At 40.1% G+C, this 25437-nt stretch overlaps 1 protein-coding gene across 4 annotated transcripts in view; it reads right to left on the minus strand.

Annotated features, from left to right (window-relative positions):
- ALCAM (activated leukocyte cell adhesion molecule) overlaps positions 1-25068 on the minus strand; it is a 184179-nt gene extending 159111 nt beyond the window's left edge. For 2 of the 4 annotated variants that reach the window (XM_081138342.1, XM_081138340.1), the window contains exon 1: positions 24307-25053. In XM_081138342.1, the coding sequence (XP_080994468.1) occupies positions 24307-24379 (73 nt within the window). In that variant the 5' untranslated portion in view covers positions 24380-25053. Of the gene's footprint in view, positions 1-24306 lie in introns of all 4 variants that reach the window. The other 2 variants (XM_081138339.1, XM_081138341.1) reach the window with 2 other exon arrangements.
- Between the last annotated feature and the right edge of the window lie 369 nt (positions 25069-25437).

Here is a 25437-nt window from a genome sequence, read left to right on the forward strand (position 1 = left end):
CTCATGAATTGAAAGCACTTTTACTTTTATTAGCCTGGCTTTAAGAGTTGACAGTGAGGTCTGTGAAAATACTCTGGAGTTGTTCATTACCTAAAGGCAGGTGTTCATTATATTTGTAAATAAAAAAAATCTTTTACTCCCTGTGTTAATTTTTTTTAATTGTTCAAAATATTACAGATGTCTCTTTTTCTCCCCATTGACCCCTTCCACCCCTTGCACCCCCCTCCTCAGTCCCTCACCACACCATTTTCTGTATCCATGGGTTATGCATTTATGCATATAAATTCTTCGGTTAATCTCCCCCCCACACCCTGAGATTCTCAGTCTGATCCATCCTTCTATGTCACTGAATCTATTCTGTTAATCTATTTATTAAGTTCTTTAGATTCCACATATAAGTGAGATCATGCGATGTGTGTCTTTCTCTGCGTGGCTTATTTCGCTTAGCACAATTTTCTCCAGCTCCATCCATACTGTCCCAAAGGGTACGAGACCCTTCTTCTTTACAGCTGCGTAGTATTCCATGGTGTAAATGTCCCACAGCTTTTTTATCCACTCATCTACTGATGGGCACTTGGGCTGTGTCCAGATCTTAGCTATTGTAAACTGCGCTGCTATGAACATCGGGGTGCATATATTCTTTCTGATTAGTGTTTCAGGATTCTTAAGATATAGTCCCAGCAGTGGGATCACTGGGTCAAAAGGCAGCTCCATTTTTAATTTTTTGAGGAAACTCCATACGGTTTCCATAGTGGCTGCACCAATCTGCATTCCCACCAGCAGTGTACTAGGGCTCCCCTTTCTCCACACCCTCGCCAGCACTTGTGGTTTGTTGACTTGTTGATGGAGCCATTCTGACAGGTGTGAGGTGATACCTCATTGTGGTTTTCATTTGCATCGGTTAAGCATGTTTTCATATATGCCTCTTGGCCATCTGTATGTCCTGTGTTAATTTCTGTGTGTAGTATTCTTTCAGTCGTTTCTGCTAAAACACATATGCATATGTTCTAAAGTCTAATCTCTTTTGAATTAGCTCTTGACTAGCTGTGAACTAAATGTCAGGTACAAAAGAAGGATTAGAACAATTTAGATTTCTAAATGCCAGGATACAATCTAAAACTAAGACACCATTACCTGGACTGCTGGTATTTAAAAGAATCATTTTATGAGCGATCTTTCAGGAAAATGCCAGAGAGAATAGCTATAAGGAGAATGTAGCCAAGTGGTGTCTCTTTGAATCAGGCAAGTTGTAAACATGTTTTGTATAAATCTATATGCAAAAAGAAATCAACCTTGGTGTTTCAAAGATTACTAGGAGGGTTAACTCTGTCTCACAAAATCTAGCCCTGTTAAATTCCTGCACCGAAGACATAAGATTTAATATTTTCCATCTCTCTAAGCAATCCTTAAATTAGAATAAGAAAAAGTGTTTTACTTACAGATAGTTATGATTCCAAATTTTCTATGATTTATCATAATAGTTTGGCAATACAATTTTTCTATATTCTGTGTAGTAAGGTTATATCCTTGAAAATCCCTGAGGCCTCTAGGTTGCACTTATGAGATGTAAAGTATTCAACATATCAAGCAAAAATTACAATAATACAATTATTATTGGCTACTTCCACAAATTTAAAATTGCCCATATTTAAGTAAGCTTAAAATTTAAAATTGGATGTAAATTACAAATAATAAAGAAATCCTGCATGCAGCTAGTAAGAAATAAACAGGTTTATTTTGCTCTTCTGTTGTCACATTTTTATTTATAATGCAGAAATATAGTTCTAGATTATACCAGAAATCAAATAATCCTAAATCTGGATAATATGTTTCATCTGTGTAATATATTAATGTAATGTATTTTATTTGTAAACATGACTAGAGTAATGCTTTTTTAAAAATAACTAAAACCAGTATTTGTTTTTCACTACTACTTTACCTTAGGACATAACTAAACTGTGTCATCACCACCTCACCCAACTTTAAGCAGGGTTAGTACAATGAATGTTATAAAGCAGGTATGAACAGCTTCTATAGGACTGGAACCAACATTAGCTGACAAAAAAAAAAAAAAACTTCCCCCTAAATAATCATAAAAATGTTTAGGTTTAGAAAAAAAGAATGAAAAAAGGGGGTGATGAAGGTTCGGATTGAACAAGTACTCCCATTTTATCTAACACATTCGATCCTCACTAGAGTGTACCGAAATGGAACCAGGATTACTATATGACAAAACTTCCACTCCAGAACGCTGCGCACAGTTGTTCTAAGTCCACCCCCATCTCCCTAATGCTTCCAACACAACTATTTCCCAGCCTGTTGGGCCTGCCCATGAAGGAGCAGGTAGATTTTCTTTTTTAAATATATTTTTACTGATTTCAGAGAGTGGAAGGAAGAGGGAGAGACAGAAACATCAATGATGAGAGAGTCATTGATCGGCTGCCTCCTGCACGCCCCATGCTGGGGATGGAGCCCAAAACCCTGGCATGTGCCCTGACGGGGAATCAAACCACGATCTCCTGGATCCTAGGCCAAAGCTCAACCTCTGAGCCAGGCCAGCCTGGCAGATCTTCTCTTTAATCTAGTCTTTGTTATAAGGCTGGTATGTCTGGGTATCAGCTCAGCAAACAAGGCAGCTGAGATCGGCCAGATCACCAATAAAATCAAACTGATATCATGCATGATAGAAAGAGCTGTTGGGATTCATTCTGCTCAGATGTTCTTCATACATTCTACAAATGCCTTCCATTCATTCATTCACAGATTCTGGTCAGCAATAACTTCTTCATTCCGGCTTCTTGGTAGGCTGTACCAGTAAAATGGTGAGAGAACACCACACATGAGCTAGCCACCAAATAATGCTTCCGAAACGCTGCTTCTCCAAGTGTCTCAAATCAGACACCAGATTAAACAGTGGTTAACAAACTTCTTTACATTAGGAATTAGCGAAGTTTATTTGTACTGTGAATTTTAAGAGTGAGTATAAATAGACCGTTTCACAGCCGAATTTGATCATGGCCTAAATAATTAGGATCACAAGAATTTGGGAGATATTTCTCCAGGACTACAATGCCACTAGCTTCTACAATAATCCATTTCACTAAACATGATTCAACAACCTTTGGTATCAGAAAATTATTACTGATACAAAATTAAAGTCCCTTTCGTTGTATGTTTTCTTTTCCTCATACTCGCTTGTCATCACAGGCGTGAATTTAACTATATGTTTGAATAATCTTTTAGCAGTCATCGTATAGGATTACAATTTTACACTTGCAAATCACTTCAGGACACCAATCAATAAGCAAACTCTGCAGTCTCATCTTGAATGTGATTTAAACGTAAATGTGGACTAGTATTAAAAATGCCAATAAAAGTGAAGGATTATTTTAATTCCAGTATGTTTGTAGGTTTACTGTAATATTTCAGAAAACCAGGAAGGGAAAGAGAAGCACAAAACACAAAACTGAGTATAACTGTTATTCTAAAATTTCATAATTATGGACAGCACTACATTTAATTAAGTGTCCTAATTTCTCAATTCAAACTGAGTAAATGAGTAAATGAACTACTTGAGATGTGTATCTCTTCCACAGTTTTGGTAGCAGCCCCATTATTACAATAATCTTTGCACTAGTAGTTTATTTAAAAATAATACAAACATAAATATTCAAATTGCATGAAAGAATATGTAGCTAGAAAAAAGGCTTCTCTTTTATCTTATATCCCCAGTATCCCCTTTCAGCAATAGCCATTATTTAAAGTTTTTGTATGTTTTTCAGGAAAAAGTATCTATGTATACACAATCCTTTTAAATGATTGTGTCTGTTTAAACACACATTCCATTTTTGTACAAATCAGTATACCACTTTTTCTTGCTATTTATTCTTATATTTTTAATAAATAATAAAGAAAAATGTAGTGAAATAATTTTCCACTTTGCATAGAAAACATTTTCCTCCTTTCTGTCACATTTAAATGTGTCATATTTCAACTTTTTTTTGGAAGGTACAGTTTATTAAAGCTTAAGATGTTGACAATAATGGAAGTACTAATAATAACAGCTACATTTCCAAAGCCTGTACTATTTGATATTGACTCTGCTAATTACTTTACAAAGATTATCTCTTAGTTCTTTCAACAAACCTTGATATAATTATCATTATTCCTTTCATTTTACAGATAAGGAAATTGCCTTAGAAACATTATTTAAGACATAACTTGCCCACTTAACTAGTTTCAGTGATTCCTTCTTCCTCTTTTCTTTCACAAAATTCTTAAGATAACCATTCACTTTATAGTCTCCAACTCTTCACTGTAAAAGCTCAGGGCTTTAGCCTTCAACAGCTAAAGATCTACAGGGTGTGGTTAGGACCATTTAGAATCTAATTATTTAAGCTCAAAAGATACCCATTTCATATTTTATAAGAAAAAGAAAAAAAAAGTTTGTTTTCTTAACCTAAAATAAGTTTTCCTAGAAGGATATGTCTATAATCAAATATTAAGCTAAGGTTGAGGACCAACATCCCCAAAGTAAAAAAGCACACATAATTTGAACTTAAGAAAGAATCTCAAGTTACAATTTCTTCCTATCACTTTATTTTTTTATACATTCATTTATTTCTGTATGTCAGTGACTTTTGATAGTGCAACCATTTCTCTTTATTAGTTTATGAACTGACTGTCTTGAATCATACTTGAATTATGAATCATATTTTATTTTTTTACTTTTTAATTGAATTTATTGGCACAACATTGGTTAATAAAATATTTCAGGTGTACAATTCTAGAATATATCATCTGTATGTCTTATTGTGTGCCACCCCAAGTCTCCTTCCATCACCATTTATCCCCATATTCCCTCTTCCATCTCCACCCACCCTCCTCCCCACCCCCGCCACAGTCACCACACTGTGTCCGAGTCCATGACTTCTTTCTCTCCCTTTTTTTTTCTCAATCCTTCCATCCCCTCAAGACTCCCCTACCAGAGCTATCTGCCTGCTCTCTATCTATGAGTTCCTATCTATGAGTCTGTCTCTATTTTGCTTGTTAGTCGTTTGTTCATTAAATTCCACATACTGTATGAGTGAAATCATATGGTACTTGTCTTTATCTGACTGGCTTATTTCACTTAGCATAATGTTCTCTAGGTTCATCCATGGTGTGACAAAAGGTAAAATTTTATTCTTTTTTAAGGCTAAGTAATATTCCATTGTGTAAATGTTCCATAGCTGTTTTATCCACTCATCTACTGATGGATACTTGGCTTCCAAGTCTTGGCTATTGTAAATAATGATGCAGTGAACATAAGGACCCATATATTCTCTCAAATTAGTGTTTTGGGTTTCTTTGGATAAATTCCCAGGAGTGGAATTGCTGGGTCATAAGGCAGCTCCATTTTTAATTTTTTGAGGTAACTCCACATTGCTTTCCACAGTGGCTGCACCAATCTGCATTCCCGCCAATAGTACATGAGGATTTCCTTTTCTCCACACCCTCGCCAACACTTGTTGTTTGTTGATTTATTCATGACAGCCATTCTGACAGGTCTGAGGTGATATCTCACTGTGGTTTTAATTTTCATTTCTGTAATAATTAGTGATGTTGAGCAGCTTTTCAAATATCTAATGGCCATTTGTCCGCTTTGGAGATATATCTATTTATGTCCTTTGCCCATTTTTTAAGAAATCCTCACCCAAGGATATGTTTACTGATTTTAGAGAGAGGAAACTGAAGAAGATACAAATGAGTGGAAGCATATACCATGTTCATGAATAGGTTCATGAAGAATTAACATTATTAAAATGTCCATACTACCCAAAGCAACCTATAGATTCAATGCAATACCTCTCAAGATATCAATGGCATATTTCACAGAACTAGAACAAATATTCCAAAAATTTATATGGAACCACAAGACGTGAATAGCCACAGCAATCTTGAGAAAGAAGAACAAGGGTGGAGGAATTACACTACCTGCTATTAAACTACACTACAAGGCCATACTAATAAAAACAGCATGGCACTGGTATAAAAACAAACAAACTAAAAACAGCCATATAGATCAATAGAACAGAATAGAGAGCCCAGAAATAAACCCGTACCTTTATGGTCAATTAATATCTGACAAAGGAGGCAAAAACATACAATCTGGTAAAGATAGTATATTCACTAAATGGTGTTGGGAAAATTGGACAGATAAAACAAATGAAGCATCACTTTACAGGTAAGAAAAATGAAGCATTAGTTATCAATTTATTTTCCTTCCATACTGATCTCCAAATTGAAAGAGATGTCAGAATATCTCTGCCTGGAGTAGGGAATACATATAAAGCATCCCAGGCAGACAAGTGGCCATAACATTTTGTATCACTATCAGAGACAGTGGTCTCTGACTCTTGCCCAAAAGTAGCAAAATCAAAATCAAGAAACTTGCTTCTTCTTTCAGCAGTTGAATCCTGTTTTGTTATGACTGTTGTGGGCTAACTTTCTGTGATGACAGGGAATCTTGGATGCGTGTTCTTATAACAGTTATTAATTTACCCTTTACCCCTTTCTTCCATAGAGCTTAACCCCTCCTCACAGGACTTGTATTCTATAAGGTTTAATCAACTTATTGTTTATATCTGAACCAAATTAAACTTCTCTACATATTTATTTAGAATATGAAGACTGAAGTGTAATGTAATTCTGTGCTCTCATGACGTTTGTTCAGTGTTGAATGGGGAGAGGGGGCGTTTTATTCCTCCTTGTCTATCATAATTCCATACTCTGTTAATGCTTGCCTATATATTTTTTTTTTTCCTGTGGTTATTTATGGTCCACTATGAGTGGGAATCTCAATCTGCGAAATCTTACATGGCTAGCTCTTAACCGAGCATAGTGATTAGGACAAAAGAAGAACAAATAATACAAAGAGACAATGTAAAGATCATTTTATTTGGCAGTGGAACAAAATCATACAACACTCATAATCACATGAAAGGAAGCCTATTAGCCTAATATCGTCATTGAGCAAGCCAAGAAACAGAACAGAAACATGAAGTGACCAGCCAAAATCTCATGGCTGCTGACGAAGGTGGAACTGAAAGCTGGGGCGTATCCTCTCTCTCGTCTTCTACGTTACTCTGACACTGACCACTGGCAGTCATACCACACAGAATAGGAAAGTTCCCAGTCAGTATTATTAACTCTGCAATGATCCTGATTCAACAATGATAAACCAACATGTACTAGTAAATGCTTTCTGTTTAATCAATAAATAATAAAGTTAGTGGTGTGTATGGACTGTTTGCAGGGGCCTGTTTTCTTAACTGCTTTTTCATTTTATTTTATAACCTGTAAAGCAACTATATTTGACGATGCAAGTTATGTGGATAACAAGTACACACTGGTTCTGTTGTGAGAATCAATGTTATTTTTTTAAAAGTTAGTGGTACATTCCGTATTCTGCAAACATCTAAAGAGAAAAAGCTAATAGATTGTGTAATGCTCCCAGAGGCAAAAGTAAATAACCAACAAAAGAGTAAAGTAAAAGATGATCTTATGTTTGAAGTGTTCCTGGTTTCTTGTTTGACGGTTTCTTGGTATTTTTGTGGGTAGGGAGGATTGTGTTTTTTTCATTTTTATTTCCGCCTGCCCTTCCTATAAGAAACTAATTTAGAACCTCAGCCTTTTGACTACTACATACTGCTGTGGAAAATTTAATTACTCAGTTACTCTAACTATTTTTCTTATGGAGAAATCTCTAAGTTATATTTGAAAGATGACCTGGGGTAAAAAAAGAACACGAAATTCAAAAGTCGTCTATTTGATATATCAACACTTCATCTGATATTAACCAGAGTGAGACTGAAACTATTGAAAAAAACCATGTACATTGGGTAATTTGCTCACACTACCTTTGATGTTTATTTTCACATTAAAGGATTAAGTTCAGAAGGACAGCATTCCAAACACTAGAGACTGTGCTTGCAAAAGGAATACAGTAATACTTGTTACAGGTAGTTCCTGAATTGAGGCTTTGTGTCCAAACAGGCACGCTTCTCATAAATGTGCCTAACTTGATAACATAACATTTCCATGTAATTTTAATTTTTTAAAGAAAAAATCCACAACTCACTAAGAAAGCAAATAATTACAAATATATATTTTAATAAAATGTTAGGCCAAGTCTAGGCTATTAGGAAATGGGGTCAAATGTTTAGGGGTAAGGGCCATGGGGAAGGGGTAGGAAGGTAGGATCTGGGGAAAAGTCTAACAAAAACCTAAGCATGAGAAACAATACCCCTAGCCAACGAGAATGGGTTTAATTGGGTTCTATTTAAGAATAAGCCAAGAGAGGGAACCTGTAACTAGGATCAAATCTGGCCCTGAATAATTCTATTCAGAGGCCTCATGCATGAATCATTGTGCAGTTGATTCCAAACAGACGGACACAGGTCACTGATATGGCCCAACTTTCTCAGTAAAAGAATGAGAAAGTCCCACTTATTTGGCTTTATTTGATAATATATTTGACTACTTTTTTATACACATGCTATAGTGCATTCAAAGTCCTATACTAGAAAGACTGTAAGTGAGATTAGATTTTCTAATTCAAAAAATTAAAAAGTATAATTTTTAAACTTAAAATTGGTTGTAAAAATATATCGGCCATTATTTTGTAAAGTGCTACTGTGCATGGAACATAGAAGGTAGCCACTAAGCTGGAGCTAACAGTGCCAACACGTTGGACATCTGAACAAGTACTTTTATAACATATTAGAAAAATAACTAGAATTTCTTTGCAGGAATTCAAGAGACAACTTGACTCACAGACCATAAAAGTAAAAATTTACTAACAAGGCCATCTATGAAAATGACAGAATAAAACCATCATATAGAAGTTAAAAGTTAGAACCAGGAAGGATCCAAAGTAAAGAAAAAAATCAAAGTTTATAAAAAAAGCTTTAAGTAGAAAGTTTATGAGTTAGGATTATGTTGCCCAGAGAAGAGACATCAGAAAGACTTAAAACCATTAAGGGTTCAGCTATCAAATACCCTCAAATTCTGCACTGTTGTTTTTTGTTTTTTTTTTATCAGTACTGGCCAGTTTCTTAAAATATGTTAGTTTCAAGAATACCAAGTTTATTTTTCAGTAAAAAGAAAATCATTCCATTTTTTCATAAATTTGTCTTCGGTTTGTGTCTGAAATTTTAAAATGCTTTGATAGAAAATACATTTGCAAAAATCACCAGATTTTCTCCAAATTATTTCTTTTTCTTTTTTGGAGGGGGGAGCAGCCCTCTTTAATTATCTGTCCTCATACCTGTGTGTGGATGGCTAATCTGAATATAGAAAGCGCCGGGGATCCCTTCTGACGCATCACAAGACCATCCACACCCTCACCCGGTGCCTCACCAAGCACCAAGTGAACGTTACCAAGAGGCATTTGCGCTTCTGACAGACCTGAGTTGCAGAGCAAATTCACAGAAACCACAGAAAAAACCTGTCCTTGTCAAAGCCACTCTTTCACCCCCAAAAGAAGAGTTTCAGTTAGGATGGTGCGCAGGCCACACAACCGGCGGAGCAGCAAAGCACGGCGCTTAGGCCCTGGCGCTGGGCCGAGGCTCGCGGGCCACCCTGAGGTCAGCGGGCCGGCCAGGCCCAGGCTCCTGTCCCCTTAGGCAAGCCCCCGATGGAGAGGCCACAGACCCTCCTCTGCCTCTCCACGTCGTCCTTCCAGCCCTCGTGGGGCGTCCCCGGAGAGCGGTCTCTCAGGCTGAGAGGCGCACAGCGGGGTCCAGCTCGTGGACGCAGGTGGAGATGCGGGGGCGTCTGCGGGGGTCACTCTGCGCACAGCCAGCCTGGGAGACGGTCTGCGTGCAGAGGAAACCCTCTCTCGCGCCCTGGCTCAAGGCCAAGGAGGCCTGCGGCTGCCTCTCCAGGCACCCGCGTTCCTGATGCCAAGCGCGCTGCGGCCAGACCTGCGGGCGCGTGGAACCAACGGGAACCCTGCTCTTCAGGGACATTCCACGTGTTTTTACGGCACCAACATGTGGGCGAGCTTCCAAACGCCTCTTTGGACTGTCCTGGAACCCAGCACCCTGGTGGCCCGGCCCCCTGCGGGAGAGGTAAAAGCTCCCGAGCTGTTGGTTCTGCACCCTGCGCTCCTTTTCAGGTTTCCTCTGGGGCGTCCTGCTCCGTGGCCAGGAAGCCCCGCAGCCCCACGGAGATCTCCCGGGGCCGGCTGCACCGCGATCAGCCAGCGGCGAGGGCGAGGGCCCCCTGCCACCCGAGCGCAATCTGTCGCCAGGGCCACAGCCACGGCGGCGCCTGGTGCCCGGGCCCTCCGCGCGCAGGAAGCCGGGCTGCCCGCCTGTTTGCAAATTTTATTGTTACTTTATTATTGTTAACAGCATTCAAGGTACGGCCTGCAATACACATATTTTCCGTGCTACAAATATATTAAATACTGTCTGTGTGGCTGACCAACTTGTTTATGAAATCTTTTCTATACTATTTTTGCCATATTTGGAAAAATGCCCTGATCCACAGGTTTAATCGAAGAACTAGAAGCAGGGGAAATAAAACACTACCAGCCATTTACTGCCTATTGAGAATGGGTTCCTTTATCCTAGAAAAACGTAGAGTTTTAAAAACAAAGCAGTATAAATAAATTTTTATATTTCTCCAGAATATCTTACACTTAATGTTCGATGTCTATGGAAGCTCCAGAAGAACGCAGTTATTCAGGTTTTTATTTTGTATGAACCTGGACTGGCGCCTGGAGGAAAGGAGACTGCCTTTCTTCCATTTCTTCTCATATTGCATTGCATAACCTTGGATAGGATATTGGCAAATATTTTATCGTTTTTGTTTAAGAACCATAATTTGAGAGATTTATCATCCTCTAATTAAAGTTCTAAAAGAAGCGGAAACATTGTCTCAGTGTACATATTTCTTACGCACATGTGAAGAAATGTTGCAGTTTTAAATAGGCTTCATTAATAATCAACACTTCTAATTTTGACTAATGCATTTGTTCAATCATCATCTATGTACTGGGGATATACTGTATAGACAGTGAGTAGAAAAAAAGATTGAGAAAACGGCTCCTGCCTCCAGAACACAAAAATCCTCTTGGAGAGAGTGACAAAGATGAATAGGCAGTAAGCAGCAAATGAAACTGGCTCTGCAACTACAGAGGATGAACAGTTTAGGGAGCGCAGGGGAGAGTTTCTGGAGGAGGTGGCATCTAAATTATTTCTGAAAGATGGGAATGCTAGTTGTTTTTCAGGTAAAGGAAGGGTGACGGCGGGTGGTGTGAAGGAGAGAGTTCTAAGAATAAGTCAGTCAAGGTTGTGGCTCACTTAGAAGTATGGCTGGAACGTGGAACTCTAAGAAAGACTGTTAAAAAATGAAGGAAGGACCTTAAATGCTATGATAGGAAGTTTGTAGCAGGGAGCCATGGAAGTATTTTAAGCAGATTAGTTACAAAATTCTACTTGTATCAATTTGATGGCCAAGGGGAGACCATGTCAGAAGGGTGCTAGACTGAAGCTGGAGAAATCTGTTAGACTATATTTATTATTCTCACTTCCTTAGGTATTATGATTACTGTGCCCTGTTTTACTCTGAATCTAGCGTCCACATAAGTTTTAAGCACATGCACTTTTCTACTCCTAAAGAACCTTTGGCCAACTTACACTGATGACCTAAGGCAACAATATGCTCTCACACATTGGGAACTATAGCCTGCAAGATGGCTCCAAATTTACCTTTAAATTTAGATTTAAAACTCAGAATTGCAATGCAGTGGTGTTTCACTATCAGATGAAAATTGAGTCTTAATGAATATGATACTGATAAGTAACAGATAAAGTCTGGGAGTTTGTGAATGACTAACTTGTTTTATCAAGTGAGTAGGTTCAAGGTCATGTCCAATAAATAACATAACATCACTCTCACTATTATTCAATTTTTTTTCAGTGGAAGAAAAAGGTGGCATGGGAAAGAGCAATAGGTGGCGATTTTATAACTTTGAAACAATTTGAGGCCTCTCTTCTCTAGGTACTCATGGGATTAAAATTGGTTTAAAATCATTACTACTTGAATAATACAATTTATGGAGAGCTTATTATTTGACAATCATACCACTGAATGAGCTTCATATGTATTAATTTATTTAATCTTAAATAAAACCCCCAAACCCTAAGAGATGTTACTATTATCCCTATTGCACAGATTAGAACATAAAAGGGGTGAAGCAGTTTGCCCAGTGTCACCTGGATGGGAGGGTGGAAAGTGGAGACAGGTTTAAAAACAACACAATTTGGCCCCAGAAGCTCTAATTTATAACAAAATGTAAACACAATAAAGTAGACACTTAATTTAAAGAATGTTTAAAACTGCAACAGCTGTAGGCCTCAATCATCCGGCTGCCCTCCTAGCATGATGTAAGAGCAGGTATCTAATTTCAATAGGAAATGTTTAAAAGCTGTCTGTGTTGGCCATTTCTTCAACTGACAACATTTTAGTAATAAATTAGAAGGTCTAAAGTGTGAGATTAAGTAATTTCCCCTGGAACTCAATAAAATCATTTTCATTTTGAATAAAAAATAAGCAGAAATCATCATTTAAATTATTTTTTCTTAATTGGAACTCAAGTAAAAGTTAGTGATTACCATTGATTCAAATCTATAAAAAAATTTTCTTAATTGATCTATAATTTTTAATGCTAGCATTTTTAAGGGGCAAAAATTAAAAATCATATGGTATAATATTTTCATGACAAAATTGAATCTTATCAAATGTAAATGAATCATCGCAGTCACACAAGTGATGCATATCAACTTAGGTTGAAAATATAACTGGAGTTATCTAAATCAAGGTGATAATTGAGGGGGTGGGGGGTAAACAGGGAAAGATATGAGTATAGATTATATCCACCTAGAAATCTATAATCATTTGGTTAAAAATCCAGGTAGAGTAATTGAGAAAAAAAAAAACCAGCTATTTTTTCCTCCTATTCAAATATATAACTGTTTTCATTTAATAGTACCACAAAAGCAATATCAAAAGTAGTCATTATTGTCTGGCTGGTGTGGCTCAGTTTCGAGTATTGTCCCATGTACCAGGAGGTCAGGAGTTCCATTCCTAGTCAGGGCACATGCTGGGTTTGTGGCTCCATCCCCAGTAGGGGGTATGCAGGAGGCAGCCAATCAATGTTTCTCTCTCTTCGACGTTTCTCTCTCCCTCTCCCTTCCTCTCTGAAATCAATCAGTAAATATATAAATATGTAGTCATTATTTTATCATTGGAAATCAACTGTGCTCGCCTTTGATGCCTTGCTGTATTAGAGGGAAGTATGCTTCTCAAGAGTATACCTACTTTAATTTCTTCTAGCAATTTGTCATCAAAAGGGTACAAAGAACTAAGAATTAGGGTTTTAAAACATGTACTGTTTGTATAAGAAGATATTGTTCAATTTCTAAAATATCATTAATGTTACAATTATATTTTAATAATTTTACCATTAAATTAGAGAAAAATCATAATAAACAGAAGCATCTTACAGTGCTCATAAAAGAAAATGGTTGAGCTCTCTCTATTGAATTATAATTGAGAAAATGTACCTTGTATTTAAAACCATAATTTTATCATCAAAATGACTCTATTATAATAATTGTAAAATTTTTCTCTAAGGTCTAATGTCTTTTAAATCATAGAAACACACATATAATACCAATTTCTAAAAGTATTATTGTAAATTACATATGTCCTTATAGTTTTAAAACATGTGTTGTTTTTTTAATGGTTTTTGTTTGAGGGAATTACATTTTAAGGCTAAAATTTTAAATCTGTGTTTTTCTTTTGTTTTCCTTGAATACATAAAACTGGAAAGTTACTTTACAGACATTGGGACTCTGAAATATACTAATGAGAATATGAATTTCAATTTTGTTCTTGAAAGCCAAAAATGTACTTACATGGAACTTAAATATATCTTCCAATTAGTAAAATGAAGCATTTCACATATTCTCTGATACAAATAAACTGACAATATAATAGTATAATTACTGAAAAGGTGATTCATGATGATCATTTTTGGTTGAGAGTCCACTATGTGCCATGTACTGAGAAATGCATTATACATTCATTACCTTTTTGAATATTCATATCCAATGAACTTGGTAGTATTGCTATGATCATTTCACAAATAAGAAAACAGAGCCAAGAGCTAAAAATCAAACTAATGCTCTGATCCATAGCCCAAGCTCTTGAGCTCTGTACAATGAAATCTGTGTTCTGTTCTGATAGCCTATGAAATCTGTGAGCACTGACAGTCTATAAAAATTAAGCAGAGAATTATTATTTTTAAAATATTACCCAGCTATAGCCATACTGTCCACAAAAAATCATTTCTCAGCCAGTTCAAATCCTTTGCAACCAAACATTTTGGATCAGTTCTAAAAAGTGATAACCTACAAGCCATACCCTGAAACTCTACTCTTTTTTATTCTTTTGTCATTTATTTTAGAAAGGAGACATATTTCTTATCAGCAAAGAAAAAAAAGCCAAACAGCTGAGCATATGCAGGTTTGTTTTAATAAATAGATGCTTATTTGCTATCTAGTATGAGAAGAAAAGCAACTTTATCTTATACTAAACAGTCATTTCTAAAAAGAAAATTTTTGTTTGAGACCTAGATTACCATCCACCGGGGTTGGGTTCAGGAGGGGATTAATCCAACAGGGTGAATCCAAATATGTATTACATTTTACTCTTGGATCTCATAGCAACAGCATTATTCATATTTAGAGCCATGTGCAACTCTATAAAAATATAAAACCTATGTCTTATAACCAACATAAATTTTTTGGAAAAGTGCATACTTGTCATCCAGGTAGAGAAAATGTTTGCAGAATGAATTACAAATGCCACCAGTTTGAACATTTAAAACTAAATGCTAGGCAGAAACAGATCTATTCATGAAATTAAAGAATGTGCATATGTACTAATATTAACTCCATTATGAATATTGGCTGCTTTGTTTTAAACATGTATATTCAGAATATACTTGCTGAAAACTCTTCATATATATTGTTATGGTTTTTCTATATAGAAGTGGCTATAAAATAAATATTTTACTCCTTTCCATAATAGATCCAAAAACAACAAGATGAAACATATTTAAGCACTAGTTTTTTTTATAAATGTATAGAAGATGGTACTTTTTATCAGCTCATAAACATTTTTGATGAACATGTTAAAACAAACCTGTTAGAAGAATTGTTCAAAATATAGTGTATTCAAAAATAACGGAAGTCTGTTTAGTAAGAACTGTCATGCAGGCTTTACAAAATGGCATTAGTTAGACCACCCCCACAATATATATCATACAATGAAATAACAAAAATATTTGGAAACCATTTGTGTAATGAAAAACAATATCAACTATTCTTAAAGCCTCCACAGAGGATAAATCTTCCAAAATGGAAGAAAATATGGCTTGTAATTACATAATTTATGTTCTAAAAGTTAGTGATCTTATGTGGAGAAAGCAATAATAATAATTCATAAGAAATGCACTTCTTTTTCCCACTTTTTGGCCCCATCTCATGTGTAATAATGTTAGGGGCAAATCTATCCATAGCTTTTGCCTTACATGTGAGTGTGTGTGCCTAGTAATCCTATAAATCTCATATTTCCCATAAGCTTTAAATAAATAAGAACCAACCTATTATACTGTTTGTTCTTAAGTTGTACTAATAGTACAGAGTTACAGAGGAAATATGAGGAAGGGCAACCCAACATACTTTTGTTGGACCTTTTAGAAGATACATATTCTTTTTTTACTGAGAGGTAATTGACATGTAACATTGTATTCGTTTTAGGTGTACAACATACTGGTTTGAGATACGAATGTAGTACAAAATGTTTACCACAATGAGTTTAGTTATCATCCATCACTGCACATAGTTACAACATTTTTCTTTGTGATGAGAACTTTTCAGATCTACCCTCTTAGGAACTTTCAAATATACAACAAAGGACATACTCTTTGAACTGTCATTTTAGAAGTTCTTTCTAAATGAAAACTACACATGTTCTTTAATTCAGCAATTTCACTTCCAGGACATTTCCCCAGCAACATAATTGCACATATGGACAAGAACTTGTATTAGGATGCTCACTTCTGTATTTTTTGTAATAAAACAAGACTGGAAACTACATTTCCAAGAACCAAGGAAATGTTTAATTAATTAGGGTGCATACAAGAAAACCCAATACATGGTATTAAAAAGGGTGCTGATATGGGATAATCTCTTCATCTCCAAAATGTGCACTAAGTAGAAAAGGAAATGGTGTGTACAGTATGTTCATTATGTTTAAAGGGGGGAGGAGTGTATATGCAAAGCTTTGCTAGTGTGTATTTGAATAATATCAAAGAGATCCTCATCTGAACCCCATAACTAATAAGTAAATTAGGGAAATTACAGGAAGGTGTTTGAACAACTTCAAGGAATCCCTAGTCACCTACAGGAGGTAGGAGACATGCTCCTTCCTACCTTGGCGTCTTCACTCACACCATTCTCTCAGCCCACGTCTTTTGTCTGTTCTTCAGCACATATTTCAGATATCACATCCGGAAAGGACCTTTCTGATTTTCTTCCAAGCTCTAGACCCAATCTGGCCACTTTGATGATGTAAAATGCTCTTTATTTGTCCTTGTAATATTTAACAAAACTTTTGGCAAATAATTATAGAATTAGTTAATTCATTTTTCTCAAAGAGAACATAATGTCCTGGAGCAATAGGACCTTGACTAGGAACTAGTTCATTGCAGTAACTCTAGCACCAAGCACAGTGCTTTGCACATATTGAGCCCTCAATAAATACAGTATCTATTGAATGCTGTTATATATGCTTAATTGTTAATTCACATGATTGTTACTCTAGATTTGGCTAACAGTGTGACATTAGGCAAGTAGCTATGTAATTTTAAGATTCTTTAGAGTGCTAAAACCTGAATCTATGAGTCTAGGCCTACATGAAACTAAGAACATTGTTGTCTCCAAATACTAGCTAATTTGCTATTGAATTTTAGATAATCTCTTAACTTGAGGCTTCATCTATCTCAGCTGTCAAATAAGAGAACTGAACAGATGAATGTATGAAGCACCTTCTCATTTTTCCAACAACCCCTCTTATATCACATTTTAGTTTCTGATGATGAATGCATGTTGAAATAGTGCATTCCTTTAACTCTTACGAATCTCCCTCTCTCTCTCTCTTGCACACACACACACACACACACACACACACACATTGAATTTTCTATAATTTTATTCCAGGGGAAGATAAAGTTTTTGAGTGGTAGGAAACGGTATTCTTATTGGACACTGCCTGAGACTCTATAATCTGTCCCATTTCTTGCCCAAGGATCCAGAGGAGAAGGGTGTAAATTGTGCATACGCAGCTAAGGATCTGCAACAAGGGTCTTCGCGGCTGCCACATCCCCCATTATTGCTGTGAGAGGTAGACTGACTGCAAAAATGGTCCTAATTCTCTCTCCCAGTCTTCATCACATATTTAGCTCCTTCCGTTCCATAGGTGGAGATGATTTCCCCACCTTTGAATCTGAGCTGGGCTTAGGACTTGTCTTCACCAACGAAAGGTGGCTTCCAACAAGAGAACAAGCTTAGCTAAGGAAGCATATTACAGAATAAAAGACCATGAAGAAGAACAGAGTTTTCCTGAACAACAATCAGCCAGTTCCCAGAAGCAAGGGTTCCTACGCTGACCCACAGCAGACTAGTAGAATGAAGACATCTAGCTAAAATCAGAAAATCACCCAACTGTGCAGACTAAATTGCCAACCTGCACAATAATATACTACATAACACGGTTGCTGATTTAGGCCACTATGTTTTGGAGTGCTTTATTATGCAGCATCAGTAATTGATACACTGAGGTTCAAAAATGTAATAATAGTAGCGAGACCTCTTTTTATGTTTTTTTGCTTGATTTAAAGCTAGGTAAATTCCACATCCAGAAACCTTCCAACTATCAGGGGAAATCCCTGGGAATATGCTGACAAGAGTTTTAGCCACAGTGGCCAATACTTCTCCCTGCATTCGTCCCTATTAAGTAGGACAATACTATGGCATCCTTTATCTTGTGCCCTTCGATAATACCTGCGCAGCGTTCCTTATCTCCATCCGCTCTTGGGGTTTTCTAAGTAACTGAGACACTCGGAGATAACTGAACCAAATAACACATGGGTGCCTAATTAGAACGAGTCAGTTTTGGAACCAACTGTTCTAGTCATACAGTTAGCTGCCCAAGTCAAGTCATCATTTCTAACTGACACAACTATAGCTTACCTCTGCAAAAAGACTTAGGGCTTCCTTCAATTTAAAGGCATCCCTGTAATTTTTAAAAAAATCCAAATTGATAGTAAGCTGCTGAGAAACCTTACAGAACAGAATGGGAATTGTGCAATTGGCTGAGAAAGGATTTCAGGATCAGACTGAAAAAGGCCTCCCTGGATACTCCGTAGCTAAGTATGGCTCCCAGGTGAATTTCAACCACCATTATTCTCTTGGCAACTCAGGTGAATTTGGTTTCCGTTCCAAACCATGAGATCCTTAATGTTCCACACTCAGTACAATCTTCTGGGGTTCCAAGCTATAACCTTGTCTCTCTCTTATACTTGACACTGAAGGGGCATAGAACTCCTATCGTTCATTCACTGTAGCTGATACTTAAATAAAAAGGTTAGAAACATGCAACGATCAGGATAAAGAATGTATGTCTTATAGTTAAGTACTCTAAGGCAGACATATAGACAGGAAAGTCATTAATAATTATATTAACCATATAATTTGTCATCTAAACTGCACTTCTGTGAAGTAGGGTACTATTAACAACTGAATCAGGACATCAAGCATAAACCAGGACTGCATTAGATATACCAGGCTGTATGGTTCACTGAGTAATAAAAAAGAAAGCTGTAGGGGAAAGAAAAAGGCGGCATCAAGCCAGAGAAACTAGACAGCTACCTATTTTCTGATTAAGCTACCCGCCCACGGTTTAGTTGCATTATGCTATAATACTGTGGATTCTTAGAAAATCACACATAGGCATGTTCATTGAAGTACCTGAACTTCAAAGTCAGATTACATAATCCTTTGATTAGAAATTGTTTTGGATTGTGCACAGCATTGACTTCCCCTTTAATGTAATGGATAACTGAGAACTGACTGGATAAATAAGGGAAGAAGCACTAAAAGCTAATTTCATTCTTGGAACATACACTACAATATTAGATTATGATAACAGGTTACTATAAAGCAATTACTGAATACCACAGCTCATTTGGAACTAGTCTTAGCTGAAAAATACATGGTATTCCATTTAATAATAAGGTAGAAGGGAGAGAATATAAATTTTGTTATTTAAACAGAGAAATTAGCTGGATGAAAATATCAGTAATTCTAAATATATAATACTTTGTACACTGTAGAACACTTATAATAACTGTATGATTTAGCCTTATCATCCTATAATCCTCTTCTTAAATACAGAGGATGTATTTTAGTCTTGACTTTGATCTCTACAGAGAAGAGAAAATTCTGAACTAAAAAAATAATGAAAAATAAAAATAGCATTTTTTCTGGTCTTTTTCTTATTGCAAATTTTAAAAAACTGATATCCAAAAGCAATAATAAAATAAATATTAATTTATCAACCACCACTTCCAAGAAAACTTTCCTTACTATTCCAGTGAGTTGGCTCATTTCTTAATATGCCACATATATTGATGGGTAAGAAAGGAAATGAAGGGGTCATATATATGGTGACAGAAGGAGATTTGACTTTGGTTGATAAACACACAATGAAATACACAGATGATGTATTATAGATTGTACACCTGAAACCTATATAATTTTATTAACCAATGTCACCCCAATAAATTTAATTTTAAAAAATGAAATGGTCCTTTGTGAAAACCAAACAATAAAGAATAAAATAACACTTTGAGAAGAGTTAAATTTGTTTATATGTATTCACAGAGGCACAGAGATACTCCTTTATCATAGCTACACCTATATTGCTGTTCTGCATATTTGGGATCTGTATTGCTTGTGTCTACTTGCATTAATGGCTTCAGAGATCTAGAACTCTTTGATGTTTTATACAAAATAAATGGTCAGAGGAAAAAGAGGTGTGCATCTGACAAGGTAATTGTAAAGCATTTAAAATACTATATAACAAAATGTTGCCATCTTACACCAAGTAATGCTGATATCTTAGTGCTCAATTTTACAAAGGCCTATGTGTAGGGGCATGAAAACCTGAGGAGTAAAAGAAAAAGTTGAAGGAAAAAAAAGAAAAGAAATATTTTGCTTGCTTTTAATAAAATGATCAAGTGATAATTAAGTGAAATAAAGAGTGTCATTCTATTAAGAATATAATGAAAGTCTTAATATAGCATGTTTTACTTGAGAAGTTCAAAATGCTGAGCAAGGGAGTTACTAATCAGAACCATGCATTACATAAGGAGAAAATTTTGCCGATTGGATATAAAAAGGAGCAGAAAAATAACTTTCCCAAGGTCACAACATTCTTATATGTCATAGCTAAAAACTGAACACATAAGTACTGACCCCAATAGATATAATTTTCTGTAGCATTTGCAACTATTAAAGTATGTTTTCATTTATTTTTTTTAAATAAGTCAACAATAGACAAGCATTCTCTTCAAAAATTTTTTTTTTAAAAAAAAATGTTTGTCTGAATTTTCTAATAAGTTTGGAATACAACTTTTGTTAGATTAATCATAAAGTATTTTGGATTTGTATAAAATTGAAAACATGAGGAAAGCATTAGTGTTTTCTATGTCCTTCTACATTGCACTCACAACCACAGTGCAAATCAACTTCTTGGTTTAGGAGCATTTTACAAGTGTACATATAAGGCTCTGTTCTACGAACATATTAGCATCAACTATCACTTGTATCTTGTCCTAGGAACTATCTATGAGGTTTAAATAAAGGCAGACTTCCAGGAGGGATGGGTTACACTTATAAGTTGGGTTTCTTTGGTGGGGGGGGGCATGAGATCTAAAAACCTTTTCCTGGGTCTCTTTACCCAGGAGAGTGGGAGACTAATTCTTCTCCATGACACTTTTTTTTTTTTTTTTAAATAGCTCTATTCTGGCCTGGAGGAGTAAGCACAAGATAGTAAAATGAGTTTATAAAAGTAGGAAAAATGATGGAAAATTAGGAATTGGGGTACACTGACATTTTCTAATAATAAAATTTATATAAATTGTGTCCATCCAGGCTGTCTGAAAGAATACAGGAAAATGACTCTGCGTTGTCCTAATGGGTTTTTTACCTTAGGTAGTCAGGAACAGTTTTGAGCTGAAGCTAATCTCAGAGAGTAGGTCCTTAGCTCACCCTTCGACTTACACATGAGAAAGCTGAAACCCCCAAAGGTGAAATGACTTGTTGAACATGCCTGAAGATAGGTCCTGAGTCAAACCTAAGAAAGCAGTTTACTGAAAACAGTACCCTATTAAATTTTCATTTTTACTGGATTAAATAAATCATCAAACAAAAAGCAATATTTACTGGCTACTAAATAGTTTGCAGCTTTTAAATTACTAAATTTAATAGTCCCACATCATGTGGTTTGAAAGGACATTATTGGATTTCAGTTGATGCTTTCCCCAAGACCTTGTTGAGATAAACTGATGCTTTCCAGGCATAATATACCACTGAGATTAAAAAACAAACAAAAAGAAACAGAAAACACACCCACACTTTAAGTGTGCTCATGTCTTGGAATTCACCTTACATCAGCCAGCAATTAAGAAAAATTCCAGGGAGGGGGTGCACACAGATCACCCAAGTAAAGAAACAGTTAACTGCAGGGCCCCACCTCCTTGTTGTAACTAATCAAGGAAAGCCTTTTAAAAAGCGATACAAAATGTCACCACAGGCTGACGCTCTTTCTGTAAGAATAATGGGATTCTCTGCTGCCTGGGAGGGTGAGCACATACTTCCTTGCCTGTATAACTCCGAGCTCAGTCTTCGTGGCCCATACCTATCTCCCCTTCCCTTCGACACAGGTACATGCCATGCCCAACATGTATCCACGAGGGAGGGACCGCAGCGCGGCAGCCCTGCAGGAGCAGGTTCATGAACTCTGATTTCTGTCCTCTGGATCTGGACACCCACTGTCAGGGCTGCTCCGGAAACGGAGCGCGGCCAGCTGGGCAGTCACTTGGCCCCGGTGGCCGAGCGCGCCGCCCGCCCGCACCCCCGCGAGGCTCGGCTGGCCGGGGCTCCGGAGAAGGGACGCGCGCCCGCAGCCCAGGACATGCGTCCCGAGTCCGGACGTGGCGCTTTTAGCGCCATAATCCTTTCTGTTAAAAAAACACGCTGACTGAGAATGTCGCGCATAATGCCAGCCCGGTAAATTCGAGGAAACCGCTGATTTGAGGGGCTGAGGCTTCTGACCCCCGGGGGCGTTAGGGGGGGAGCCCCTCCGGGCGCTCGCGCAGAAGGGGAAGAAAGGAGTGCGGCGGGGAAACGCGAGCCCGCGTGCCACAGGCATCGCCACCAAGGGGGTCAGGAGGCGGAACCCCTCCCCTCTCAGCAGTTAAATGTGCGGAAAAGCCTGTCCCACGAAGTGACCCCACTGAAAATCAGCACGAGTGCCACCGCACGGAAAAACACACTGGGCGTGTGCGTGTGCGTGTGCTCCCGGGGTGGGGCTGTGGGTGAAACCAACTGTGGGCGTGCGCATCCTTGCGTTTTACCAGCGAGAGCACCCTCCTCTCCTCACTCCTCTTGGCTCCAGAGCGAGTGCCCTTCTTTCCCACAGCAACACGGGGATCAGGGAAAGGAGGAACCCACACCGTGCCAAACCCAAGGGGGCCTCCCCCCCCACCTTAAACCCCGCGGAACTCGCGTTTCACAGTCCCCGGCCCCAGGCCCGGAGGTCGGTCACAGCCGCCTCCTTCTCCAACCTCGGAACAGCAGGTGAGCTCCTACCCTCGCCACCCAGAAATGTAACTTTGAGGAGCTCGCGAGAGGGCCCCCTCCCCCGCACCCCCGCCAACCGCCGACGCGCACAGCTGCAGCCCCCAAACACTCAGCGCCCCCGAGCTCGAGCCCCGAGCCCTACTTCCCCCCCTTTCCTGGGAGAGATCCAGGAGCTTTCAAACCTCCTCTCGGGCCCCCACCTGCCAACCACCGAGGGGGGATGCGCAGGAATTAAAAATGCAAAAGGAAAGTGATTGTTAATTTGATAAACGCCCAAGACAGGAGAATACACGGAGCCTGACATAAGAGGAAGCAGGAGTTGTGCCTGCAACTGTCTCTGAAGGGCCAGCTAGCGATCAAAACTTCAGGAGGGTCAAGGAAATCCCACATAATCCTTCAGTCTAGCGAGGAAACAAACCTGCTGCTTCATCAAGTGCCCGCGGGCAGGAAGCACGCGCTGCTCGGACCCACGCGGGTCTCGGGGTGACAGAGCCAGGGGACAACCCCGGGGTGAAGGGATTCCCGTCGAGGTATTTCAGTTGTTGGGGGTTTTGCCTTATTTTTCTCTGAGGCTCAGAACAGAACTGAGATCTGAGGTTGGATCATAGGTCCCGAAAAATTCACAAACCCCACAGTAAGGTCTCGAGCCCGGCCGGGCTCTGCCCACCACCGTCCCTAAACTCTCTGCCCACCCAGGCAAGGCGGGAGGGGGCGTCCTAGGAGGGTTTCAGGGGGGCGGTTGCAGTCTTTCTCCCCTGCCTCTCCCATCGCCTCCTCGCCTCATACCACAGGGAAGTTACCAGGGGGTTTATCAGGGGAAAAGTACGGGCAGTTATTTAGTCTCGGGGAGCTAAGCGAAAGGAAAACTGCCTGGAGCGAAGTGACGCGGACTTTGAGACCCAGGGGCTGGGCTGTCAGTGGGCGAGAACTCGCCTCCGGGGCGGGAGCCACAGGGGGAAGGGGAGAGCCCCAGGCGAACCCCGCTCCCGGGCCCCTGGAGCCCCGACCCCGGCCGCACCCGAAGTTCCTGGAGATGTACCCAGTGCCCCAGTCGCCGCGCAAACTTGAGCTAAGCGGCCAAGTGCAGGCGCGCGGCACAGGTGCCGGAGCCCAGGGCCCGCTCTGCGCCCGCGCCGCCGCCCCAGTCCCTCCCCTGCGCACCTGGGCGCACTGCCCCGCGGCGCCAGGCCCGCGCCGGGGACCTACGGAAACGGCCCCGGCCCGCGTCGGCCAGGGGCCGCGGGAGGCTCCCGCTCACCTGGCCTGAGGACAGCAGCGGAGATCAAGAGGCTGAAGACCAGACGGCAGGAGCGGGCCGCCTTCGATGCCATATTCCTCCACCTCCTCGGGAGCCACCGGCGCAGTCCGCGGCGCAGGAGGGGGCGTCGTTCCCTACCCCGCGCTGCCCGCGCGCTCGCGGGTCGGGACGCGGGGGGGGAGGGGGCGCGGCTTCTGCCAGACACACCGTCCCCTGGGTTGCGGGCGCTGCACCTTCGGGTCTGCGCCGCGCGTAACTTTCCACCCCAACTCCTCCTCCCTCCCTTTCAACGCTCGCCCTTGGCCCCTGGGCTGCTTCTCTCGGGACCCGCGACCCTCTCTTCTCGGGGGACACTTGACCAATTCGGAAAGGTGCGCGCGGTCCTTTTTTTTGGCTGGTCAGTTATTTCCCTCCTCTTGGAATAACAATGATGAAGATAGTGGCAGTGCGCAGAAAAAGCCGGTGCCCGGGAGGAACGGCCGGGGATGGCAACAGGGGGCAGCGGGTCCGGGCGGTCGGTCTCCTCAGGTGGCAGCAGTTGTGGCAGCAGAAGCAGCAGCAGGGACGGCGGCGGCGGCGGCAGCACTCGGGCTGCTCTGAGTGGAGCGACTGGAAGGCGTGTGTGCCGGAGCCGCGGGTCTCCTCCTCCCTCCGCCTCCGCCCTCCCTCTTCCACCGACGCAGCGCGGGGCAGGCGGCTGGAGCGCGGAGCCGCAGCCGAGCGGCGCTGCAGACCGACGCGAGGCTCGCCCGGCGCTGGGACTCCGCGGGGCAGCCGGGAGCCGGGGGGGCGGGGCTGTGCGCTGGGCCCGCCCCCGACGGAGCTTCCGCCAATCGGGAGCCGAGACCCCGAGCTGCGCGCTCCGGCGGGGCCCGCGACACCCGCCCCGCGCCGCCGCGCAACCCGCGCGAGAGCGCCGCCCTCGGTGCTTCCGCTCCCCGCTGCTCGCCCGGTCGCGTCGCGGTTCAGAAAACCGAATTACCCTTTTCTTCCCCCAGGACGCGCGTGGCACTGACTCACTGCCCCCGGACTTTTCGGCGGTGGCGCGGCCTCCTCCCCGCGCGTCGAGAGCAGCGGGCAGGGCGGCGGGGGTGGGGGACGCGCGGACTTGGAGTCCCGGGCGGGAGCGAC

The sequence above is a fragment of the Miniopterus schreibersii genome, assembly GCF_964146895.1.
Source record: "Miniopterus schreibersii genome assembly, chromosome: 5".
NCBI classification, from domain to species: Eukaryota; Metazoa; Chordata; class Mammalia; order Chiroptera; family Miniopteridae; genus Miniopterus; species Miniopterus schreibersii.